This window comes from Mirounga angustirostris, unplaced genomic scaffold (genome assembly GCF_029215605.1).
Source record: "Mirounga angustirostris isolate CCGP_5_RB_7025 unplaced genomic scaffold, mMirAng1.0.hap1 SCAF_10, whole genome shotgun sequence".
Classification (NCBI taxonomy): domain Eukaryota; kingdom Metazoa; phylum Chordata; class Mammalia; order Carnivora; family Phocidae; genus Mirounga; species Mirounga angustirostris.
Window position 1 is genome coordinate 65,393,958 of NW_026991718.1, and position 22,869 is coordinate 65,416,826.

Consider the following 22,869-nt stretch of genomic DNA (forward strand, 5'->3'; position numbering starts at 1 on the left):
ATGCCTATTATTTCTTTTTTGTTTTCTGATTGCTGTGGCTAGGACTTTCAGTACTATGTTGAATAAAAGTGGTGAGAATGGACATCCTTGTCTTGTTCCTGACCTTAGGGGAAAAGCTCTAAGATTTTCCCCATTGAGTGTGATGTTATCTTAGACAAACTTTCTTAAAGCGGCAGCCCTCTGAAACATGGCCCCACCCTATGGGCTACAGCTGATTGGACTGGGTGGACATCCTGTCCAGTGCTAAGCCAATTAGATTTTCTTTCTTGGAAATTTGGAATCAAGACGCAAAAGACTGATCGATTCATCTGGTATTGTAGGACCAAGCTGGATAGTCATGTGTGCTGAAGGGCTGAGATGAATTGTGGAAAGGGATGACTATGTGCAAAATGGATCATTGAGTTAAGAAGCCAGTCTGCAGACATAGAAAATCAAAGCATATATTATCCAGAGAGAGGCAGAGATATGAATCTGTATGAATCTGTGATTCTTACAAAAGAAAGACATAGGGAAAGAGAAAGAAATAGCTGCCTGATAACTGTGCAATGCCTGAAAGGCCAGCCTACTCCCTATAATAGAGTTCCCAAAGATTCTCTTGTCATCTTATGATCCTCTCCTTAATTGTGTTCTTTGAAAAAGTTTCAGTTTCTTGCAACTGATCTCTTATTTAGAAGGCATCCTGTCATTTGTGGCTCCTGTTTTATTCTTACCCATAAAATCAGTTCACAATGAACACAGAAACATGTTTTAATGACACTGTTAAATAGCAGCTACACTTAACACGAATCCTCGTGCCTTAAAATAATTTTCGATAGCTTTAGAATAATTCTCTGACCAACCTATTTATGTACTGCCAGTCCAGAGAAAGATTCTTTTATCTCAGGGAGTTATTGCTGGCTTGCCACTCCCCTCCTTCATGCTGATGGGGAAAGGGGTGGTAAAAAACTAGTGGGCAACTGTGGAATACTTCAACTTCTGGGTTGAGGTCATCTAGGTGCCTGCCTCCCACTGGGGGAAGAAAGGAATGAACTGATGAGGGGGTAGAGGTCAAGGGGCACAATCTCTGACTATTCCCTCTGCATTCCCTTTTGTCACCAGCAGCAAGGCCAAAGCCTGGAAATTCATTTTTAAAAAGCAAGAATCTTTGGGAGTAAACAAAGCCAATGTATAGACTGTTGCTGGTCCCTAAACCAGCGATTGCTAAATACTGCACTGGGTCCTCAAAGTATAAATATGGTTATATTCTTTAAACATAAAAAATTTACACATCCTTATAGTTTCTAACACCATCTTTTCAAATAGGATAGCAACCAAAGCCTCAGATTTCTATTACTTCTAAGTTAATCTTTTCTTTTTTTTTCTTTTTTTTTTTTTTAAAGATTTTATTTATTTTTTAGAGAGTGAGCGAGAGAGAAACAGCATGAGAGGGGAGAGGGTCAGAGGGAGAAGCAGGCTCCCCGCTGAGCTGGGAGCCCGATGTGGGACTCGATCCCAGGACCCTGGGATCATGACCTGAGCCGAAGGCAGACGCTTAACCATCTGAGCCACCCAGGCGCCCCTAAGTTAATCTTTTTAACAATTGTTTCAGTTTCTGGGTCTCCAAATGTTCAGTATCTTCTAAATGAGAAGAATGGGCCCTCTGCTAGGAGAATTCAAAGGTTATAGACATGCAAGACAATTCAAAGGGAAGAGAAAAGTCTTTTCAATAGATAGTGTTGGGACAACTAGATATCCACATGCAAAAGAATGAAGTAGGACTCCCCCTACCTCACACCATATATAAAAATTAACTCAGAATGGATCATCTGCCTAAATGTCAAAGCTAAACATTTTAGAAGAAAATGTAGGCATAAATCTTCATGAGTTAAATTAGGCAATGGTTTCTTGGATTTAACACCAAAAGTATACGGAACAAAAGAAATAAAGAAATAAATTGGACATCATCAAAATTTAAAACTTTTGTGCTTCAAAGGACACCATTAAGAAAGTGAAAAAACAACTCATGAAATAGGAGAAAATGTTTGCAAATAACAGATAAGGGACTTATATTCAGAATATATAAAGAACTTTTACAACTCGATAAAAAAACAATTAAAAATGGACAGAGGATTTGAATAGACATTTTCTCCAAAGAGAATATACAAATCATCAATAAATTATGAAATGATGATCAATATTATTAGTTATTAGGGAAATGCAAATCAAAATCACAGCGCGATCCCATTTCACACCCAGTAGGATGGCTATAATCAAAAAGAACATAACAATTGTTGGCAAGGCTGTGGAGGAGTTGGCACTCAAGACATTGGTAGTACGATTATACATTGCTTTGGAAAACAATTTGGCATTACTTCAAAAAGTTAAACACAGAGTTACCATATGATTCTGCAAGTCCACTCCAGGTATACACTCAAGATACCAGAAAACACAGGTCTACACAAAGGCTGTGGACATCTCTTCCACTGCTCACAGGGACAAGCTCACCATCTCCGTAACTCATTTCATTCAATGCCTGCTTGGTTCTTTCTGGAGCATTTAGAACACAGGGCTAGGTACCATCTTAATGAAAAAATTAATTCTGTTAATTTAAGAATTTAATCAATGTATAGATCATATATATTATTAAAGTCTATTTCGCTAGCTGGCAATCTCATTTGGGTTGAAAAAAACACTGGTCTACTGAGCTCTGAAACATACCAGTGAGGTCCCTAAAATATTACTGTGGCCTGTGACCAGAAGCATTGGCATCACTTGGGAGCTGTGAGGCCTCATACCAGACTTACTGAGTCAGAAGCTAGATTTCAGCATGTGCTCAGGTGACTCCTATGAACAATGATATGTGAGAAGAAATGTCTGCTCTCAAACACTTTAATTACACTTAAGATCAATCCACATATGACAAATTTGGGTTAAACTTACAAAAGAAGCCTGACTGCTGAAGATATGTAGTCTGGTGGCTTAAGGATGGCTTTCCATGTGGTTTCAGGACAAGTAAGTCCCAGATGCAAAGCCAGCAAGTCAGCCTTCCCAACAGATTCCTTTTTTTGGTGGCAAGAATGTCACCTACATTGCAAAAGTGTTCAGATCCAAATCCTTGTGGGTAGGAGAGGGCTTAGGACAGCTCTACTTAGAAATGCTGCCATGGAAGTTTTTCACTTACCACAGTATAATCTACATTCTGATTGACTGTGGTTGTGGGGCCAATTTCATTCTTTGTAAGAGAGTATATTCCCGTACAATGTTTTCAAACAATGACCCACTATATAGTAACCATTTTTTTCTAAATAAAAACATGGTCATATATTCTGAATTAAAAATAGAGACCCACAATATGATAGAGAAGTATATCTATAACAAGAATTGAATGGAATATTTGTGACTGTCCAGGGAAATCTAGGACATATGGTACCAAGACCCCTGGGGCACTAATGACCTGGATGAGAATTACAATGACCTTGGTCTTTCTCTGGGTATCTACACCAGAATTCTCGGCACACCAAATTCCTCCTCACCCTGGTGTCTTTGCATGTCACCTCTCCTCTGCCATGCCGTCTTCACTTACCCGCCCTTCTCATCCTTCTGGTCTCAGCTTAAATGCCATCTCCCTAGAGAGCTGCCCTGGAATCCTATGGCAGGTAGCTTCCACTAACCCAGTTCCTCTCTATGATCATTCCCTTCTCAGTACTTGTTACAATCTATATGCACCGTGTCTTTTTGTTCATTCATTGTTGGCCTCCACCATCAGAATGGAGGCAAGAATGTGGTCTTATTCACTGCTGCACTCCCTGCACTTGGTACCTTCTAGAGAGTAAATGCGATTTTGATGAATAAACAAGTAAAATGTTCCCAATTTAGGGTATAAACAAATCTTAATAAAAATTACCAAATAGGGATGCCTGGGTGGCTCAGTTGGTTAAGCATCCGCCTTCGGCTCAGGTCATGATCTTGGGGTCCTGGGATCAAGCCCTGCATCGGGCTCCTTACTCTGCAGGGAGCCTGCCCCTCCCTCTGCCTGCCGCTCCCCTGCTTGTGTTTCTCTCTCTCGCTCACGAATAAATAAAATCCTTTTTAAAAATCACCAAATAGACTATACCTTATTAATAAGAAAAACAGTAATAAGATTATTTACGAACAGATCATAAACTTCCATCAAAGCCTTTCACTTCATGCTCTTGCAAATGAACAGGATCAAATGAATAGTCAATGGTACTACTGAATTACTTTGTTTAAATCTCTTTCCCTCTCAGAGCCACTCCCACCCAGAGGGAAATGAGAAGATTACCTCTCAGAGATGGGAGAGAGGGGAATGCAATGAGATGACACAGATCTATATATAAAAGTATCTGGTACAGAACAGGTACTCAACTCAATATGGGTTTGATTCTTTATAGTTACCCCCATGTTTCCCTTATTCAAACTGGTCAAGGGACTAAAGAATATGAAATCACATTTCCAGACCCTCATGTGAACCTGTTCACTCAATACCCTACACCCAACCACGGCTGTTAGACCCCTCTTTTCAAATTCAGCAAGTTCAATTGTATTTGCAGCACCACATTATTTTAGCCATGTCACAATTGAGACTTAATTTTTAAAAATATCTCTAGTAGATCATTGTTTTGGATAATTGTCTCAAAGCTGGTAATGTTCCTGAGGTGAATTTGAACATGGCTCCACTTCTAGATTGAGTTCTAGCAATCAGCTTCAAATACTCCTAATAAACTGATAAGCACCAGACTGATAAAGAGAGTTAGGAGAAGCAAGAAGCTCACAGAGTTCTGGTTAGAAATAAGGCACAGTGGTAGGGACCACAGTGACTGAGAAAAGTAAAAAGGATGTAAAACAGTGAAGCAATAACTTTGGGCTTTGGAATCAGCCCTGGGTTCCAATTCCCATTCTATAGTCTGCTAAATAGTGACCATGGGCAAGATCCTTAGCCCCTCTGTGCCCTGGTTTCCTCACCAGTAAACTGGGGCTAACAATAGTTCCACTGTCATTAGGTTGTTAAGAGGATGGATGAGATAAATCTGTACACACATTTATTTAATGCTGAGTCTGCACTCAAGAAATGTTGGCTCTGGTTATTAAATTTATTCTCATCCTCAAAGATCTTATATACACTTATAAATGAAAACAGAATGAAAGAAAAGTACTAAATGATACATATTAAGTGAGCAGCAGTGGTCACAAAAGATGCAAAACTTTAGGAGTGCTAGGCACGCCTTCATCTAAGGATGGTATAAGGTCTCATGGGAGTGGTGAAGCTGAAGCAGATGGGGCCATGCAGGGTGTGGATACAAACAGGCCCCCTGCGGTGGGCACTTACTGTTTGCCAAACACTGTGGGGCACCTTGTATGTAATCTCCACAAGCTACAAGGCAGATACTTTTAAATCTCTAATTTGTAGATGAGAAACTGTTTTACTGGTGATAGCTAAGGCTCACAGAGGTTTAGTAATTTCCCCAAGTCGCCCAACTGGTGGCAGATCTGGGTTTCAGATAGGATCTGACAATCCACCACTGTGCCATTGTTGGGGAGAAGGGCTGATATGGAGATAAATCATTCCAGCATGAGGCAGGAAAGAACAGAGTAATGTTTTCATATGGCAAGTGGGAAGCAAACAATATATACTTTAAAAAAGGAAAATAAGGGAGGAATAGTGGGTTAGGGCCAGAAGGAATGGAAAGCTAAGGAGTCTGAGCTTCAGCTGGTGGACAATGAACAATCTGTTTTGTTTACGGTGTAAGTCTGTGCTTTTAATGAAATACTACTAATGCCATGACTAAGAGCAGTTATTGAATACCAGCTCAGGGCCAGGCCCCAGTCTAAACCATTTGCATACATTATTTCCAAAAGTTACAATTTGCAATTTAGGTATTATTATCCCCGTTTCACAGCTAAACAAGGCCCTGAGTGGTCAAGCCAGTCATTCGGATGACTCCAGTAAACAGCACAGTGGGGTTCATCACTGAGTGTGTGCCAGGTCAAAGTCAATACAAAGTCCTTACCCTGAAAGAGTATTGCACAAAAACCTTCCTTGCATTAGAGAGTGAAAAAATAAGAAAAAGGAAAATGGAGACAGGGAACTAGTCAGAAACAATATACCAATCCAGAGTAAGGAGATAAATGTCTTAAATGGAGTCACTGAAAATGGAAGGGAGGTGACAGAGAGCAAAATGTGTTCATGACCTTTTCTTTCATTTACTCCATTTGTGTCATGATCTGCTACCTGCAGTAGAAACCAAGTTAGTAAATATTCCAGTCTCTATCACCAGCCTTGCCTTTAAGCCTGAATTGAGTCCTGTTGTTAGTCTAAGAGCAAACACGGCTTCTAGTATTTACCTGTCCTGTCACAGTGCTATCAGGGCTAAAATAGGCATCATCCTCTAATCTGTTATCTGTATTGACGAGTAAATCATTCAAAAGAATAAAACTAAGCCTCCACATCCAATAAATCACATTATGCTTCACATATCAACATTTTAAAAAATCTGACTTAAACACATAGTCTGTCAAATCAGGAAGACACATATGCTAAGCTCCAGTGAGCTCTGCCAAATCCTACATTATTATTGAAGTTCATCGTGATCTCAGAGATCACACGGTTTTATAAAATGGAGTGGTGTGGTATCAACATTTGTTGGGCTGCTTTCTAGTTAATATTCTGGGGAAAGTAGCACAATAAATAAAGCAGTAGGAAATATATACACCATGAATATAGCTTTCAAGCTAAGCCAAAAGCTAATAGATAATTACTTACATTATCTCATTTGACAGAACCAAGAGTTAGAAGCTTGAACGATCATATAATGTTTCCAAAAACCCAAAACATTTTTGCACTGAAACCTTAGCTATAGTCCTCCTCATTCAATAGCTAACCGCAATATGTTAAGTGGAAAATCAGTAGTGTAACAGGAACACAAGTTGAAATTCATAAAGATAAAAGAGCCTAATTTTCCTGTCCACATCCACAGTTAATACATAAAGATTCCCAACAATTTACAATATTAATCTGAAATATTCAAATATATTTCTGGGAATAAAATTATGAAAGAAATGGCACTCAAGAGTCTCACTAAGGCTAAAAACAAATGTGGTCTGTGTACTGCATTTATCAGAAAAAGATATGTATGTAAGATAAGGCAAAATAACAGCATATACAGGCTCATTTTACAGCTCTTAATTACATAGTGATCTATGGTTTGTGTTTTTAAAACTGTTGGACTTAATTTTATTCCTATGTGCAAAGACACATACACAGATATTAAAGAATTCTGCTCACCTGTACATACTCTGACTCAACCAAATATCATGAAAAATTTAGCAGTAAAGTCCAGTCTCTGAGAGTAGGCTTACCACTATGCCACAATTCAGTATAAAGATACAACTACCTTCATAATAGACCAGAAGCTAAGTTGTAATTTTTTTTTATCACTTGAGTCTTCTGCAAACCAGTTACACAAACAGCTTCATTCACCTTTTCCTCCAATCTGAGTGTTTAACTAAGCCATGTATCATCACACTCCTACCAGTCCAGCTGCCTGTCATCACAGCACTTTACTGCAACTCCACCCTTTTCCCCCCTTCAGTTTCAACAGTGCATTTTTTAAAAAAAAAATTAAGATTAGGAGTTCAAACCCTTAAAGTACTTCAGTGAGCTGTCACAACAATATTATTTAACCCCAGGGAATTTTCTGTTTAATTGCCACTCTCTCCGTTCCCCCAAAGGGCTACATCTTATTTAGATGGTGTAATGGAAAGCACCGCATTAAGAAAGACAAAGCAAAAACATAATGGGTTTAAATTTTTAAACATCTAACCTTTTCACAAGTCACTTTTCATCATTTGCACCTGTGACTTTCATAAGCGGCCTGGCAACTGGAGAAGCAAAATCTCCAGGACAGAACCAAGTGGGATGCCCCAATCACAACCCTCATTGTATCAGGAAGCAAAGAAAAAAGCTATTTTCTCATATGTGACAGGAAGAAAGTTTTACATGTCAGCTCCACCCAATCTTGGGAATAATAGAGCTCCTAATATTTAAAATCTTCATTTTCTAAAAGTCAAGTTTTTAAAAATATATATATATCTTACTGTATTTTCAAATATTAAGTTTTTATATTTTGTAACAATTTTTCAACTGTAGGGCTCAGATAAAAAGAGGGGGTACTGCAGAATAAGCACAACACTAGAAGGGGGGAAGAAAGCAAGACTTTTAAATCATTCTCCCCAAGGAGAAATCAAAACCATTAACACTACACCACATAACCACTTATTTCATTATGAAAGGCAAACTTAGAACACAAGTGGTAATATTCTGAAATGTGATAGAAGTAGTTCTACATCAATGAACACACAAGTTTGGAAGGCACAAATATGGTCTCTGTCAGTTGTAGTCTATCCTCAGCAAGCTATTTGCCCCATGGGTGAGGCTCCCATATGGAAATCTTCCTCAACTGCAGAAGGCTGAATGGGATTCCCTGTGAACAGCATCTGGACCACACCTTGTTTGGTCTCATAAGCAGCTGACAAGAGCTGGAGGAAAATGCGCCTGGTCCAGAGATGACAGGACAGGGCCAAGAATCAAAATATGTCCCTCTACTGTTTAACAAGGAAGGCCCCTTAAAATGGCTATTTATCTAATTGTGTTTTTCTAATCAGTCTTGGCTACCCACTGCCAGATGTTGGCCTTTCGGGGGGCTGACTGGTAGGATTTTGTGGTCCAGCAATTGCCATCATTTTATAACCTCAGTGATGTTGTGGAAGCATCCATTTAGTGTATAAATATGGTTGGGGTTTTTTTTGTTTTGTTTTGTTTTTGGCATTAAAACACTGCCAAGTGAAATATTAGAGAACAAACTCCCCACCCATTGCAGAAATTTTCCAGTTTCAAAGCATCTGGGATGAAGATTCCAAATTACCTATAGCAAAATTTCTTCTAGATTTTTTTAATCCTCTTGCTTGTTGAGGAACCTACGGAGGAGCTTGCCAAAGATGACACCCGCCGTTCAGATTATTGGTCCTACATTTACCCAGTTAGGGCAGGAAGAAGTGTTTGATGGTTACCCGGGATCCCTCCACTTGTAGCCGGAAAGAACACCCAAAAAGCAGCAGGACACTCAACTCCTTAGAGATTTAAAAGCCTTCCCGAGGAATAAAGAGGAAAGAGATCTCCCCCTCCCCACCTGCACCCCCCACCCTGTCTTTGCCTTAGTCTTAGAATCGCAGCCCTTCTGTAATTCCATGCAGTTCCGGAGAGAATCCTTTACTCCAGAGGGCTCCTGGATCTGACCCCAGGAAAGCCCGTTTGGTCATCCTTCTCCCCACCCTTCCAATCTCCACACCCAGCCCTTCCCCACGACCCCAGGCCACTTCCTTACCTGATAATGTCGTCGTTGTGTCCCAAGAAGAATTTTTGGCTGTGCTCTCGGGTGTTGTAAACCACCCCGACCCCAGCCACAAAGTAGACCACCTCCTTGCCGGCCGTGTAGTACAGGTTGTTGCGGCACTGGTGACCCCGGTACCCGTACACCCACTCCAGCCGGAGCTGGCAGCTGGGAGCTGTCCGATCCGCCATGATAAGCCGACCCCACGCGCCCCCCGGCCCCCGCGCTCCGGGTCTGTCCTCGCCAAGACTCGGGCTGCGGAGGACCTGCAAGGGCTCAGTGTGCAGCGCCGGGCGCTGATTTCCGCGGCGACGCACAGACACAGCCCAGTGCGCCCGCTGCCACCATCATCCGCCGCCGCCGCCGCCGCCGCCGGAGACAAGCCGCCGGTGCGCGGCCGCCAGACCCCGCCGGGCGCCCCGGCTCCCTCTCCCCGGGCAAGGCGTCTTCGCGGGCGCCAGCACTCGCACGCGCGCGCCTCACTGCACCTGCAGGCTTCGGCCCCCAGGAGAGGTTCTTGGGGGGGTCACCCCACCTTTTAAATCAGGGATCTGCATATCCAAACACTGATTACCCAGTTCGCTCCCTGAAGTTTGCAGTGCGTGGGGGCTTCGCAGCAGGCAATGGGATTTATTCTGTGACAGCTTTGATTTGACAGAGAACCCGGGTAAGCTTTGCCATCACCATCGCTGGATCCGAAACTGACAGTCTATACCCAGGATGCAAGAGAGAGGAAGAAAGAAACAGATTTTTTTTGTATAAGTCACCAGCCCAAGAAAATGATCCCCAAACTAAACCAAGTTTTTTTGTTTTGTTTTGTTTTTTGTCAGCTGGTCCCCCTTTTCCCCTCCATATCCATCTCCTTAATGTATGCCCTAAATGCTTCTGGCTGGCGGTTGCTGATACGATTTAAGAGAATACTTTCTGTTTCCCCATTAAGCCAGGGCGAATATGCAATGGTCAGTTTTTAGATGCTCCAATTTAAAATTCGTATCTTCCGTGAACCCCCTCTTGGCCGAAAAGAAAAACAACAACATAAAGAACTTAGCAGTTCTCACAGATCAGCAACTCCAACAGCAAGCGTCATATAAGATTTTTCTGAATTGGAGGAAACGAGACACTAGTGCAGTTGGAGGCAGGAAAGCGCTACTTACTAATGCTCCTGGTCCAAAAGAAATTAAATAATTAACAAGTGGTAAAAAAATCGTGTACCCCCCTCTTCAGGAAGGTCTGAGCTATCTACGGGGCCCCCTGGGCTCAAGGGTTAGCCTCCAGCCCGGCGGGGGGTGGCCGCCCACCTCACCCCGCAACGCGCGCAAACACAACCCGGTCTTCGGCCGCCGCAGGTCCGAGGGATGCCAGCCCCCAGGGACAGCCCGACGCGCGCGCACTGCCTCCCTGTCAGTGTCCTGCACTCCTTCCTCCCACACCCGATCCGGCCTCGTCCGCAGAGCATCCCAGCTCTCTTCGCCTCTAACCTCTGCTCGGAGCGGGCGCCGGCAGCACGTCCCGATCTCGCACTGAGGAGCGAAATCCTCTGCCTGCCCTCCCTTCCCCGCCTCCCGCACCCGAAGATGGGCTTCGTCACTGGGGCGCCGCGGGAGACAGGTTCTTCCTCCAGCCGGGGCTCCGGGGGCGGGGCCACAGCGCCGCTTTCGGGAACCGCGGTGGCCGGTTACTAGGCGAGATCACAGCGCTTGGAAACCGCGACGCCCCAGAGCCTAGCTCTCCCCGCCCAGGTTGCCCCTCCCTTCCCCGATGCATCCCGGGAATTGTAGTCCTTTCGATGCCAGCTGGGTCGGGGAGCGCGCGGAGCTGGACCACAAGTCCCAGGATTCCACACGCCCAGAGGGGTCCGTAGAGAGGCCGTTACCAGCGTCCGCGGTTCCTGCGGTTCTCCGGCTGAGCAGAGGAAGGCGCACCAAGGGCGACCGCTTGTCAGCGCCTTGCGTTCCCTAAGCGACTGAGGCGGCGGCCGGCGTGCGTGTGTATCTATGAAGAGCAGTGGAGTTGAAAAGAGAATCTGTGTGGCCCACCTCGAGAATTTCTTCTGCACCAGTCCCTGAGGCTTACTGTAGCTAGCTGACCGAAGCCCAAGTTTGTTTCCTACTTCAGTTTTCCATTTTGTTCAGGTGGGTTCTAATCTGTTAAAGTGCGGTGCTGCCACATTTAAGAAAAATGCTGGGGGATGTGGTCTCACTCTGCTCTAAGAACCAGCGCCTTCCCAGGAGCTACCTCCCAAGTTGCTTGAGGATAACCAGATTTTGGAAATGGGAAGGCGCTCACACCACAAACAACCAGCCTCGGCCTTCAAACGCAGATGCCTGTGGCATTCCTCCTAAAACTGCCCAAAGTGAACTATGAATTCTGCACTAGCCCATTTTCAAACTGGGACCACAGCTGACCTGTGGGAAGAGATTCCAAAATCTCAGTGACTAAAAGACTGTAAAAGGATGATACAAAGGATATTGGGAGCATGTCCTTTCCTTTCTGAGCTCAGTGTAATCGTTTACTAGTTCTTCAACTACTTCAAGCTTTAATATAGCCCTCTGAGGGGTAGGAAAGTCTCCAGAAGAGTAGAAGTGCCAGAGTTTGGATGACCAGTTGCAGCCTGCAGCAATGAAGAAGGTGTGAATTGGTTTCATTGTTATGTTTAAGGGAACAGGAATCTGCAAATATGTCAGGTGGCACTATGCAGATAAGGGCACTACCAAAAACAAAAACAAATTCCTGAAAAAGATTTGAGACATAAGCAAAAATATAAATGACCAGAAATGCCATACCATAAAACAGTGCCGGTGAAGTATATAGACAATAAATTCTATATAGGAATCCAAAAGATGAAGAGATTTTCCAGTTATAGTAAGTCAGGGAAGACTTCATGGAGGAAATAGGAAGTATAGGTAGAATTGAGATAAAGATAAATTGAAAGAACATCCTAGGGTCGCCTGGGTGGGTCAGTCGTTAAGTGTCTGCCTTCGGCTCAGGTCATGATCCCAGGGTCCTGGGATCGAGCCCCGCATCGGGCTCCCTGCTCTTCAGGAAGCCTGCTCCCTCTCCCACTCCCCCTGCTTGTGTTCCCTCTCTTGCTTTGTCTCTCTCTGTCAAATAAATAAATAAAATCTTAAAAAAAAACAAACAAACCATTCTACATGGGTCTATGGAATAAAAGGATAGATATAGGAAAACATAGATTTAAAGACACTGAATAGAATTGGTGCAAGAGAGAATTCATGTACGATGAAAAGGGAACATAAGCCTGAAAGGTTAGATTGTGGATGGAGCTGAACCTAGAGGTTTGCACTATATCCTTAAAATAATGGAGAGTTGTTGATTTTTTTTTTCCTTGACAAGGAGAATAAAACAGTAGTCTTCAGCAGAAATAAGTTTCACCAGGACCTGCCATTATCAGGTCATTATCTCCATGCAGAGCCAAGGGAATAAGCCAAAATACATGGAACCTGAGATACACCATTGGCTGCATGGAATGGACTGTGGAAGTGGACATTTTATAGGATCTCGAGAAAGAGCAAAGGCCCGTCCCTACAGAGGCTATACTGAATCCCAATAGATCTCACCCTTTTCCCTACTCCACCCTTTTCCAATATCTATATCAGGACAAAAAAAAAATGGACAAAATAATGCATAGCCACCAAACTATAGCTCTAAGAAGATCAACTCATTCGTAGATAATGTGGGAAGAATATCAAGAATTCATACACAATGTATCAGAACAATTTGGAAAGAACTGCCCCATTAAGCAACAAAAAAGGGGGGGCATAGCCAAAGCAAACCAAAATCCTCAAAGAAAGTTACATTATGTGAAAAAGATAAATGAAGAACCCCATCTGGAAGAAAGTTTATGTCAAAGAAGCAGATTCTCTACCAAAGAAGAATTCAGTTATAATATGAATTCAAAATATCAAAAGCTTAAAGATGGATACCAAAAAGAAAATCCAAGCTAAAGAAATAATTGAATGTAAAGACAGTTTCAGATCTAATGAAAAGATTTGAAACAACAGAGGGGAAAAAAAGCCTGGAAATCAAATTACCAGTATGGAAACAACACTGGAAATTATCACAAGAAATGCAGGGGGGAAAGACAGGATATTTAAATAGAGAGATGATGCTTGAGAGAGCAAAGCTAATCCAACATACAGATCATTGGTATTCTTAAATTAGAGAAGCCAACAAATGGAACAGAAAAAGTATTCAGAAATAAAGTAACATATTAACCAGATTTGGGATTAAAGGGGTACACTGTATACCAGAAAAAAAAAAGATGACATAAAATAGTCTCCATGGAGGCATATCTTAACAAAATTATTTAACTTCAAGAATAAATGATACTTCAGGCGCCTGGGTGGCTCAGTCAGTTAAGCGTCTGCCTTTGGCTCAGGTCATGATCCCAGGGTCCTGGGATGGAGGGCTCCGGCTCAACAGGGAGTCTGCTTCTTCCTCCCTACTCTGCCCCTCCCTGCTCCTCTCTCTCCCCCTCTCCCCTGCTTGTGCTCTCTCTCGCTCTCAAATAAATTAAAAAAAAAAAAAACTTCAAAATCATTTGCAAACTTTAGAGAGGACTATTACACCATCTCTGCCAATTAGTAATTACAGGGAAACATTTAAGCATTTACTGTGTGTTTTGGAAGGAACTGAAGTTTCTCCTCAGTTGAAGGAAAGATATTTACCTAAGAATACTAGCTAATATAAGAAAAATGATAGATTTAGAAGATTATTCAATGATGTAATTGATGCAGGCAAAGGTCATAAATGTATACTAAACTGATTAGATGAAAAAATGCTAAAGAATCACTCCCACAGATTATCTACCTTTATTTTTTTTTAATTTTTTTATTCTTATGTTAATCCCCATACATTACATCATTAGTTTTAGATGTAGTGTTCCATGATTCATTGTTTGTGCATAACACCCAGTGCTCCATTCAGAATGTGCCCTCCTCAATACCCATCACCAGGCTAACCTATCCTCCCACCCCCCTCCCCTCTAGAACCCTCAGTTTGTTTTTCAGAGTCCATCGTCTCTCATGGTTCATCTACCCCTCCGATTTCCCCCCCTTCATTCTTCCCCTCCTGCTACCTTCTTCTTCTTCTTTTTTTTTTCTTAACATCTATTGCATTATTTGTTTCAGAGGTACAGAAGATCTGAGATTCAACAATCTTGCACAATTCACAGCGCTTACCAGAGCACAGACCCTCCCCAGTGTCTATTACCCAGTCACCCCCTCCCTCCCACCCCAACCCCCACTCCAGCAATCCTGTTTGTTTCCTGCGATTAAGAATTCCTCATATCAGTGAGGTCAAATGATACATGTCTTTCTCTGTTTGACTTATTTCACTCAACATAATACCCTCCAGTTCCATCCACGTCGTTGCAAATGGCAAGATCTCATTCCTTCTGATGGCTGCATAATATTCCATTGTATATATATACCACTTCTTCTTTATCCATTCATCTGTCAATGGACATCTTGGCTCTTTCCACAGTTTGGCTATTGTGGACATTGCTGCTATAAACATCGGGGTGCACGTACCCTTTCGGATCCCTACTTTTGTATCTTTGGGGTAAATACCCAGTAGTGCAATTGCTGGATTATATGGTAGCTCTATTTTCAACTTTTTGAGGAACCTCCATACTGTTTTCCAGAGTGGCTGCACTAGCTTGCATTCCCACCAACAGTGTAGGAGGGTTCCCCTTTCTCCGCATCCCCGCCAACATCTGTCGTTTCCTGACTTGTTAATTTTAGCCATTCTGACTGGTGTGAGGTGGTATCTCATTGAGGTTTTGATTTGGATTTCCCTGATGCTGAGCGATATTGAGCACTTTTTCATGTGTCTGTTGGCCATTTGGATGTCTTCTTTGGAAAAATGTCTGTTCCTGTCTTCTGCCCATTTCTTGATTGGATTCTTTGTTCTTTGGGTGTTGAGTTTGATGAGTTCTTTATAGATTTTGGATACTAGCCCTTTATCTGATATGTCATTTGCAAATATCTTCTCCCATTCTGTCGGTTGTCTTTTGGTTTTGTTGACTGTTTCCTTTGCTTTGCAAAAGCTTTTTATCTTGATGAAGTCCCAATAGTTCATTTTTGCCCTTGCTTCCCTTGCCTTTGGCCCCACAGATTATCTGCCTTTAAATGGAGAGATCTAGAGGTCAACATTTCAGTCAAATTATCAAATTTAGTATCACCAGGTTGCCTGGCTGGTTCAGTTAGTGGAGCATGCAACTCTTAATCTCAGGGTTGAGGGTTTGAGCCCCACATTGGGTAAAGAGGTTAGTTAAAAATAAAACCAAAAAAAAAAAAATTAGTATCACCAATACCAGAACAAACTGCTTCTTCCACCTCCTGATATAATGCAGTATGAATTGCTGCACAAAATATTTTTGGCCAAATACCTAACCCAAATCTTATCAAGCCTTAACACCTAACTCAGTTTACAGAAAATATGGGATATGTGAACAAACAAGTTAATTGAAACCACAAGGAAACAGGTAATGCCAGAAGATAGGACAGGATATAAACTGGCCTAGCCTCATCAAAAAAAGTAAATGTAATGAAACAACAAAAAATACAAAAAGCGGGGAGTTATTCTTGATTTAAAAAGATGAAAGAAATACAAAAACCAAATACAATGTGATTAGATCTTGGATCCTGTTTTTTTTGAGTTTGGGGTTTGTTTTTTGTTGTTTTTTTTAAGTCTACAAAGGACAATGTGGGGAGAAGGAACAACTGAGGATATTCAAATACAAAGTGGATGCTAGAGGATATTAGGGAATTGCTGTTATTTTTTAGAAAATCTTATTTTTAGGAAACCTGAAGTATTTAGGAATAAAATGTTACGTCTGCAACTTACCTTCAAATGATTCAGGAAGAAATGTGTTATTTATATACATACAAACACAGACATGCACATCTGCATAAGAAGAAATAAAGCAAATAAGGCAAATACTAGCAATTGCTGAATCTAGGTATTTTTAAAGTTTTTCTGCATGTTTGAAATCTTTTATTATAAAAAATTGGGGGGACACCTGGGTAGCTCAGTCAGGTAAGCATCTGCCTTCAGCTCAAGTCATGATCCCAAGATCCTGGGATTGAGTGCCACATCCGGCTCCCTGCTCAGCAGGGAGTCTGCTTCTCCCTCTGCTCCTCCCCTGCTCATGCTCTCTCTTTTTCTCTCTCTCTCAAATAAATAAAATCTTTAAAAATAAATAAAAAATAATTTTAAAAAGGTAGTTTTGTGGCTCTATTGAAACAAGTTATGTTTCCATCACATCAGGTTTATGGCAGTGGTGACAATGAGACTTGTAACATTTTCTGCGAGGCTGATGGAGTAGACTGGCAATAAAACTTTACAATATTAGAAACAAGGAATAATATATTTTAGATCATTTGCCAAAATAGCAATCAATGTACTTGCTATAATTTGACTTCTAGGGCCCTAAAGTAAATTGCTTGAAGAAATTGAATCCCAAAGATTACAGTTGGGTAATTTTTTTTAAGAGATTCTTTTTTAAAAAGATTTTATTTATTTATTTGAGAGAGAGACAGGGAGAGTGAGAGAGAGAGCACGAGTGGGGTGAGGGGCAGAGGGAGAAGAAGACTCCCTGCTGAGCAGGGAGCTCAATGTGGGGCTTGATCCTGGGACTCCAGGATCATGACCTGAGTGAAAGGCAGATGCGTAACCAACTGAGCAGGGAATTTTTGAAGCATGTCCATATTTGAGAGGAGATCAAAGAAGCCCAACCAAAACAACTGTGGACTGACTGACAGTGACAACTGTGGATTGAACAAAAGTTCTTTTTAAAAGGACTGTTTTGGAGGTTATGATTCTGACTTTGGAGGGACTAAGGTGATGGGCAGTGGAAAGAATCACATGTGAAATTCCTTAAATAAAAATAGACTTTAAAAAAATTAAAAATAAAAATAAATTTCTCACATGAGAAGTCTGGAGGTATAGCAACTTAAGGAAACAGTCAGATACCCAGAATCTTCCTGTCTTGTTGTTAGACTACATTCAGCACAGATCTTCCACATCATGATTTAAGATGATAAACTTCAGTATTTACATTTGCATTCCAGCTAGCAGGAAGGAGAACAGAAGATGGGTACACCCCCTCTAAAGATATTTTCTGTAATTTTCATACAACACTGCTGCTTACATCTCACTGGCCAGAACGTAGAGGGCATGTAGCCGCAAGGGAAGCTAGGCTTATACACTATATTCTTGGGGGCAGTGCGTACATTTAAAATCAGGAGTATTATATTAAAAAGTGGAAAAGTAATGTTGGTTCATCAGAAGTTTCTGCTATCACACTCATGGGTCCTTTTTGAAAAAACTTTCTGATGATGATATTCAGCCACCCAAGAAGTGAACAAATAATCAGAACTGGAGAAGTCATGGTAAAAAGATGGGAGATGAACTTTGAATCAATTTAATCATTCTTCAGTTTCACTCAAGTATTTTTGTTATTGTTAACTCAGGCAAAGTTAATTGATACCTTTTTATTTTTAAAAAGCTGATCTAATATGATCCCATTCTCATGAAATTATTTCTATCCATCCAACCATCTGGCCCTGAATCTAACTGTATCTGTTTAGAAATATTATAGTTCCCCAAAACCTAACTGGTTATTTTCTGGAAAAGTGAGATTTAGGACAATGTATGGCTTTCTTCTTTGTATCTTTTTGATGGTTCAAAAATGTTTGAAATGAGCATGTACCATTTTTAGTAAAACAATAAATCACTGCCCTTAAAATATGTGTTGATAATAAATTGTATTTTTATTGGAATAATATTTGGAGTCATCAGGACATACCCTTTGGTTGATCCATCCACATCCTCTTAAGTGGCAAGATCAAGGGCCTGTCAGATCATTGAACAGAGTTAGGACATATGAGTGTAGCTATTTAACCACAATTTTCTCTATAAAAGCTAACCAATTTGTTTAGAGCTAGACCTTGTAGCCTTGACCTCATTAGCAATGAACTACTAAAAATTGACAATGATATTTTACCAGCTATCAACTAATGGGGTTAAAGTCCACATTTTTAACCAAGTAAAAGATTTAAAAATAGGACATTGAAAGATGCTCAACATCATTAGCCACCACAAAACTGCAAATCAAAACCACAAGGAGATACCACTTTATACCCCTGGAATGGCTATAATCAAAAAGAAAATTGCAAGCTTCAGAGAGGATGTGAAGAAATTGGAACCCTCATACACTACTAGTGAGGATGTAAAATGGTGCAGCTGCTTTAGAAAACAATCTGGCAGTTCCTCAAAAAAGTTAAGCATAGAGTCACCATGTGACCCAGCAATTCCACTTCTAGATATATACCAAGAGACGTAACATCCATCCACACAAAAACTTGTACATGAATGTTCATAGCAGCATTACTCATACTAGCCAAAAAGTAGAAGTAATCCAACTGTCCATCAATCGATGAATGAATAAATAAAATATGTTTAACCATATAATGGAGTATTATTCCTCAACAAAAAAGGAATGAAGTACTGATACAAGCTACAACGTGGAACCTTAAAAATATTCTAGACAAGGGGTGCCTAGGTGGTTCAGTGTGACTCTTGATTTCAGCTCAGGTCATGATCTCGAGCCCCACATCAGGCTCTGTGCTCAGCAGGGAGTCTGCTTGAGATTCTTTCTCTCTCCCACTCCTCGTCCTCCTCCCCCTTCCCCCTCCACTCTCTCTCTAAAATAAATAAATCTTTAAAAAAAAATTCTAGACAAAAGAAGCCAATCACAAAAGACCACATAATGTATGATTCCATTTACAGATAGAATGTTCAGAAGAGGCAAATCTATATAAACAGTAGATCAGTGGCTTTCAAGCAGAGTATGGGTAGGTGTGGGAAATGTGTGTGACCACTAATGGGTATGGGCTTTTTGGTTGGATGATAAAAATGTAATAAAATTAGATTGTGATGATTGTTGCACAACTCTGAATATGCTAAAAACCACTGAATTGTACACTGTAAATGGGTGATTTTATAGTATGTAAATTTCAATAGGGCTAATAAAAATAAAATCAATGTTTAACTTATTTTATTTGGTTGTTGCATGTTGATTTCCTGTATATTATACATCATAATCATTTCCATGTAATTCCTTAAATGTCAATCATTTTTAGAGAAGAAATTATTATTCATAGAGGAAAAGATTGATTTTTAAATTAAATTTCATGGTTTTAATCTATCATCCAGAACCTATCCTATGTTTGATGTCTTTATAGGAATATTAAACATTTTGTGTAAACTATATGTCACATTAGAAGGTACAAAATGCTGGAGCTAACGGAAATGGGCAATTACCAGTCATTCATGAAGAACTTTTCAAGTTTTTTTCCCCACCTCTGTTCAAACATTTTTAACAAAGGATAAAGAGGGAGCCTCTCTTGAACTCTAATAGACTAACTATAGTCTAAGATCAAATCAATAAAAAGTTTCCATCATTTTTCACTGAAGGTAGTTTCTCTATATTCTCTATTCAATAAAGATAACATGAAAGAACTAGATCAGATAAGTAAGAAAAGGCCTCTTTAATCCATGTTTGAAAAGGACCTATTCTAAAAAGCATTCCCAGATATCCAGAGTCTGTCTTTCAAATGTAATTACCTATGATTTTATGTAAAGTTTAATTTACAGTCTAATTGCAGACCAACTTGCAATGTACAGACATCTACAACTTCAGCACACATTTGATATTTCTTAGTCCAAACATGGGCCCTGGTATAATTCTTTTTTTCTGCTCCTGGTAATAATTCAGTTATAGCGTTCCTTTCTAATAAAGCCCCCACTGAAACTCTAATGAGATCTCTAATCTCAAAGAGAAAATATGAAAAATTAGTCACATAACTAATAATATATGCTATACTTTGAGTACATTTTATTTTTTTTAAGATGTTATTTATTTATTTGAGAGAGAGAGAATGAGAGCACGAGTAGTGGGGAGAGGCAGAGGGAGAGGGAGAAGCAGGCTCCCCGCTGAGCAAGGAGCCCCACGTGGGACTCAATCCCAGGACCCTGAGATCACGACCCGATCCGAAGGCAGAGGCTTAACCAACTGAGCCACCCAAGTGCCCCTTTTCAGTCCATTTTGAATGTTTTAGGTCAGTTATAATAGGGGTCACATCTGCCTGTTAGATGTGGATCACTATAATTGACATCATTATATATTCTTCCTAAGGGGAACCTATAGGCTAATTAATGTGTCTCCTCTAAAATTTTTGCAGTATTTCCTAGTAAGAGCAATGACAGGTTCCTATAGAAGATGTTAATTTGTGTTTCAAAACTTTAAAGATGGTGTGGCAATCTCAATGGTAGGGAGGTTCCCATAATGATAATTTAATACTTATTACTAACTAGTAGTACTAGTAGTAGTTTTGTGCTAACTTCAGGTACACTTTCTGGAACATTGTTCAAGCTTACACTGAAGGGGAAATTGTAATCATGTCTACCTAAGAATCATAGGATTCTAAAGCTGGAAAATATCTTAGAGATACCTTAATTTTACTAGTAAAGGAGGCTCAGGTCAACAATGAAGATCCCTAACAACTTTATTGAGTGCTTATATAGTCAAACAGATAACTCCTCAGTACTGCTATGGGGAGGAATTAATAATGTTACACAGAAAGTATCATGGAATAGTATCATGGGGAAATCCTTTCAGTTCAGAAGATAAGGCTCTGGAGCCAAATTGCCCAAACTGTAATCCCTACTCTGCATTTAGTAGTCTTTTGGCCTTGGGCAGTTTACCTAATATCTCTAAGCCTCGGTTTCCTCATTGGTAAAATGGACATAATGTACTTACCTCATAGGATTATTGTAAGGATTGAATGAGTTAAATACATCTAAGGCAACCTGGAGCCCTATATGGACTCTCCTTTTTCTTACGGAGCAAAGATTTTGCGGGGCTATGGAGACATGCCCACCTAGAACCCATCACCTCCCTGACCTCTTATAAGCCAGACTCCAGTTATCGGAGACACTGGAATTACTACATAAATGGCCCTGAGCCCACTTACTACAGGGCTATCTTCTGGACTGCTCTGCTGGAATGTACTCTCCCAGATCAGAGGCTGACCTGAAGGGACAGCAATTTGTGGGCTGGGAGAGCATGTACCTGAAGCTGGGATGCATGGACTGAGTGTCCACAAATTTGTGTGCAAGGCCCCTCATGGACAGAGTAGGAGGTAGGACAAGAAGAGAGGCAGCCTGGAGGCAGTGGCCCATTTCTCCTCACGCTGCCACATTCTGGCATGGAACTCAAGGGATTCTAAGAATTCTGTGTTTGAATCTGTCCTTCCAGGTTGTTATGAAGGCACATTTGACAAGAGGAAAGAATGTATTTGATATCTTGCTTGATATCTAACTTTTAAGCATGTAGACATATGGAATGGACCCCTTTAGTATTCTTGCCTTGCCCTGATGAGTGTTAGGGAGTAAGCCTGGTGCCTTGCCCATAGTAAGCATTCAATAGAGTTTAATTATTATTGTTGTTGTTATTGTAAGTGACCCTTCTCACTTCTAGCAAAATACAATCTTTCCTTTCCCCCACTGACCAGAGACAATACATACAGCCTGCCAAGAGAACGCTGATGTACAAGCACTCAGGATAGAGATTTCTGAAGGCCTGAACAGAGAGGCAAAACCACTTTTCAGGTTAGCAAGTACAACCAGGAGGTAAGCAAAGCCCTTTGCAAAGATCAGCTGCCAGAAATTCCATACTAAACACGAACTCAGCATCAGCACTTGCACCTGTGAAGAATAACTCCCAGGGAAAGACAGTACAACAAAGAGGCCACACCCCAGCACAGAGCTGCCCACGGTAAGTGTCCATAAGACAAGAGGGTGACCAGCAGATCTGAGAGAAGTGGAAGTGAGACCCGAGTAGAGCCAAGCAAGGAATGTTCTCGCAGCCTCAGGGGCTCAACATTAGCACGGGTTCCTCAGTAAGGAAGAGCTGGGAATGGAACAGACGCCTACTGTTGTCCTTCACTATCTACTTTGATTATAGCAGAGAATGTGGGTCAGGCATGCTGAACAGATTGCTTTGTTAATTTTATAAAGTCCTGAAATTTAAAACACGTTCTGAAGAGGATAGAATTTGACCCATTCCTTACACCTTACACCTGCATAAATTTCAAATGGATCAGAAATATAAATGTAAAAAAAATATCATCAAAGTACTCACCGAAAACGCAAGTTAATTCATCTACAGCCTGGAGAAACATTTCTAACCATGATGCAAAATCCAGAACTAAAAAAGGGCAAAAATTGATACATTCAATTACAAAAAAAAAAAAATTAAGACTTATTTTGCAGGGCAGAGAATATCATAAGAAAGTGAGAAGAAAAGTTATTAACTGGGAAAAATATTTGTAATCAATATTGCAGAGAAAGGATAATTATCTCTAATATATGAGCTTCTTCTTTTGGTAAAAAT

At 40.8% G+C, this 22,869-nt stretch overlaps 1 protein-coding gene and 1 non-coding gene across 2 annotated transcripts in view; one reads left to right on the forward strand and one right to left on the reverse strand.

The window, feature by feature from the left end:
* Positions 1–11,049, reverse strand: part of EML6 (EMAP like 6) — a 266,233-nt gene extending 255,184 nt beyond the window's left edge. The window contains exons 1-2 of the mRNA XM_045886192.3: positions 10,865–11,049; positions 9,381–10,095 (exon numbers count right to left, since the gene is read on the reverse strand). Of these exons, the coding sequence (XP_045742148.2) occupies positions 9,381–9,577 (197 nt within the window). The 5' untranslated portion in view covers positions 9,578–10,095; positions 10,865–11,049. The remainder of the gene's footprint in view (positions 1–9,380; positions 10,096–10,864) is intronic.
* A 5,531-nt stretch (positions 11,050–16,580) lies between these two features.
* LOC123852218 (small nucleolar RNA SNORA1) lies at positions 16,581–16,716 on the forward strand. Its single transcript, XR_006792825.1, has one exon. It is a non-coding gene; the product is annotated as a small nucleolar RNA SNORA1 (small nucleolar RNA).
* Positions 16,717–22,869: the final 6,153 nt, after the last annotated feature.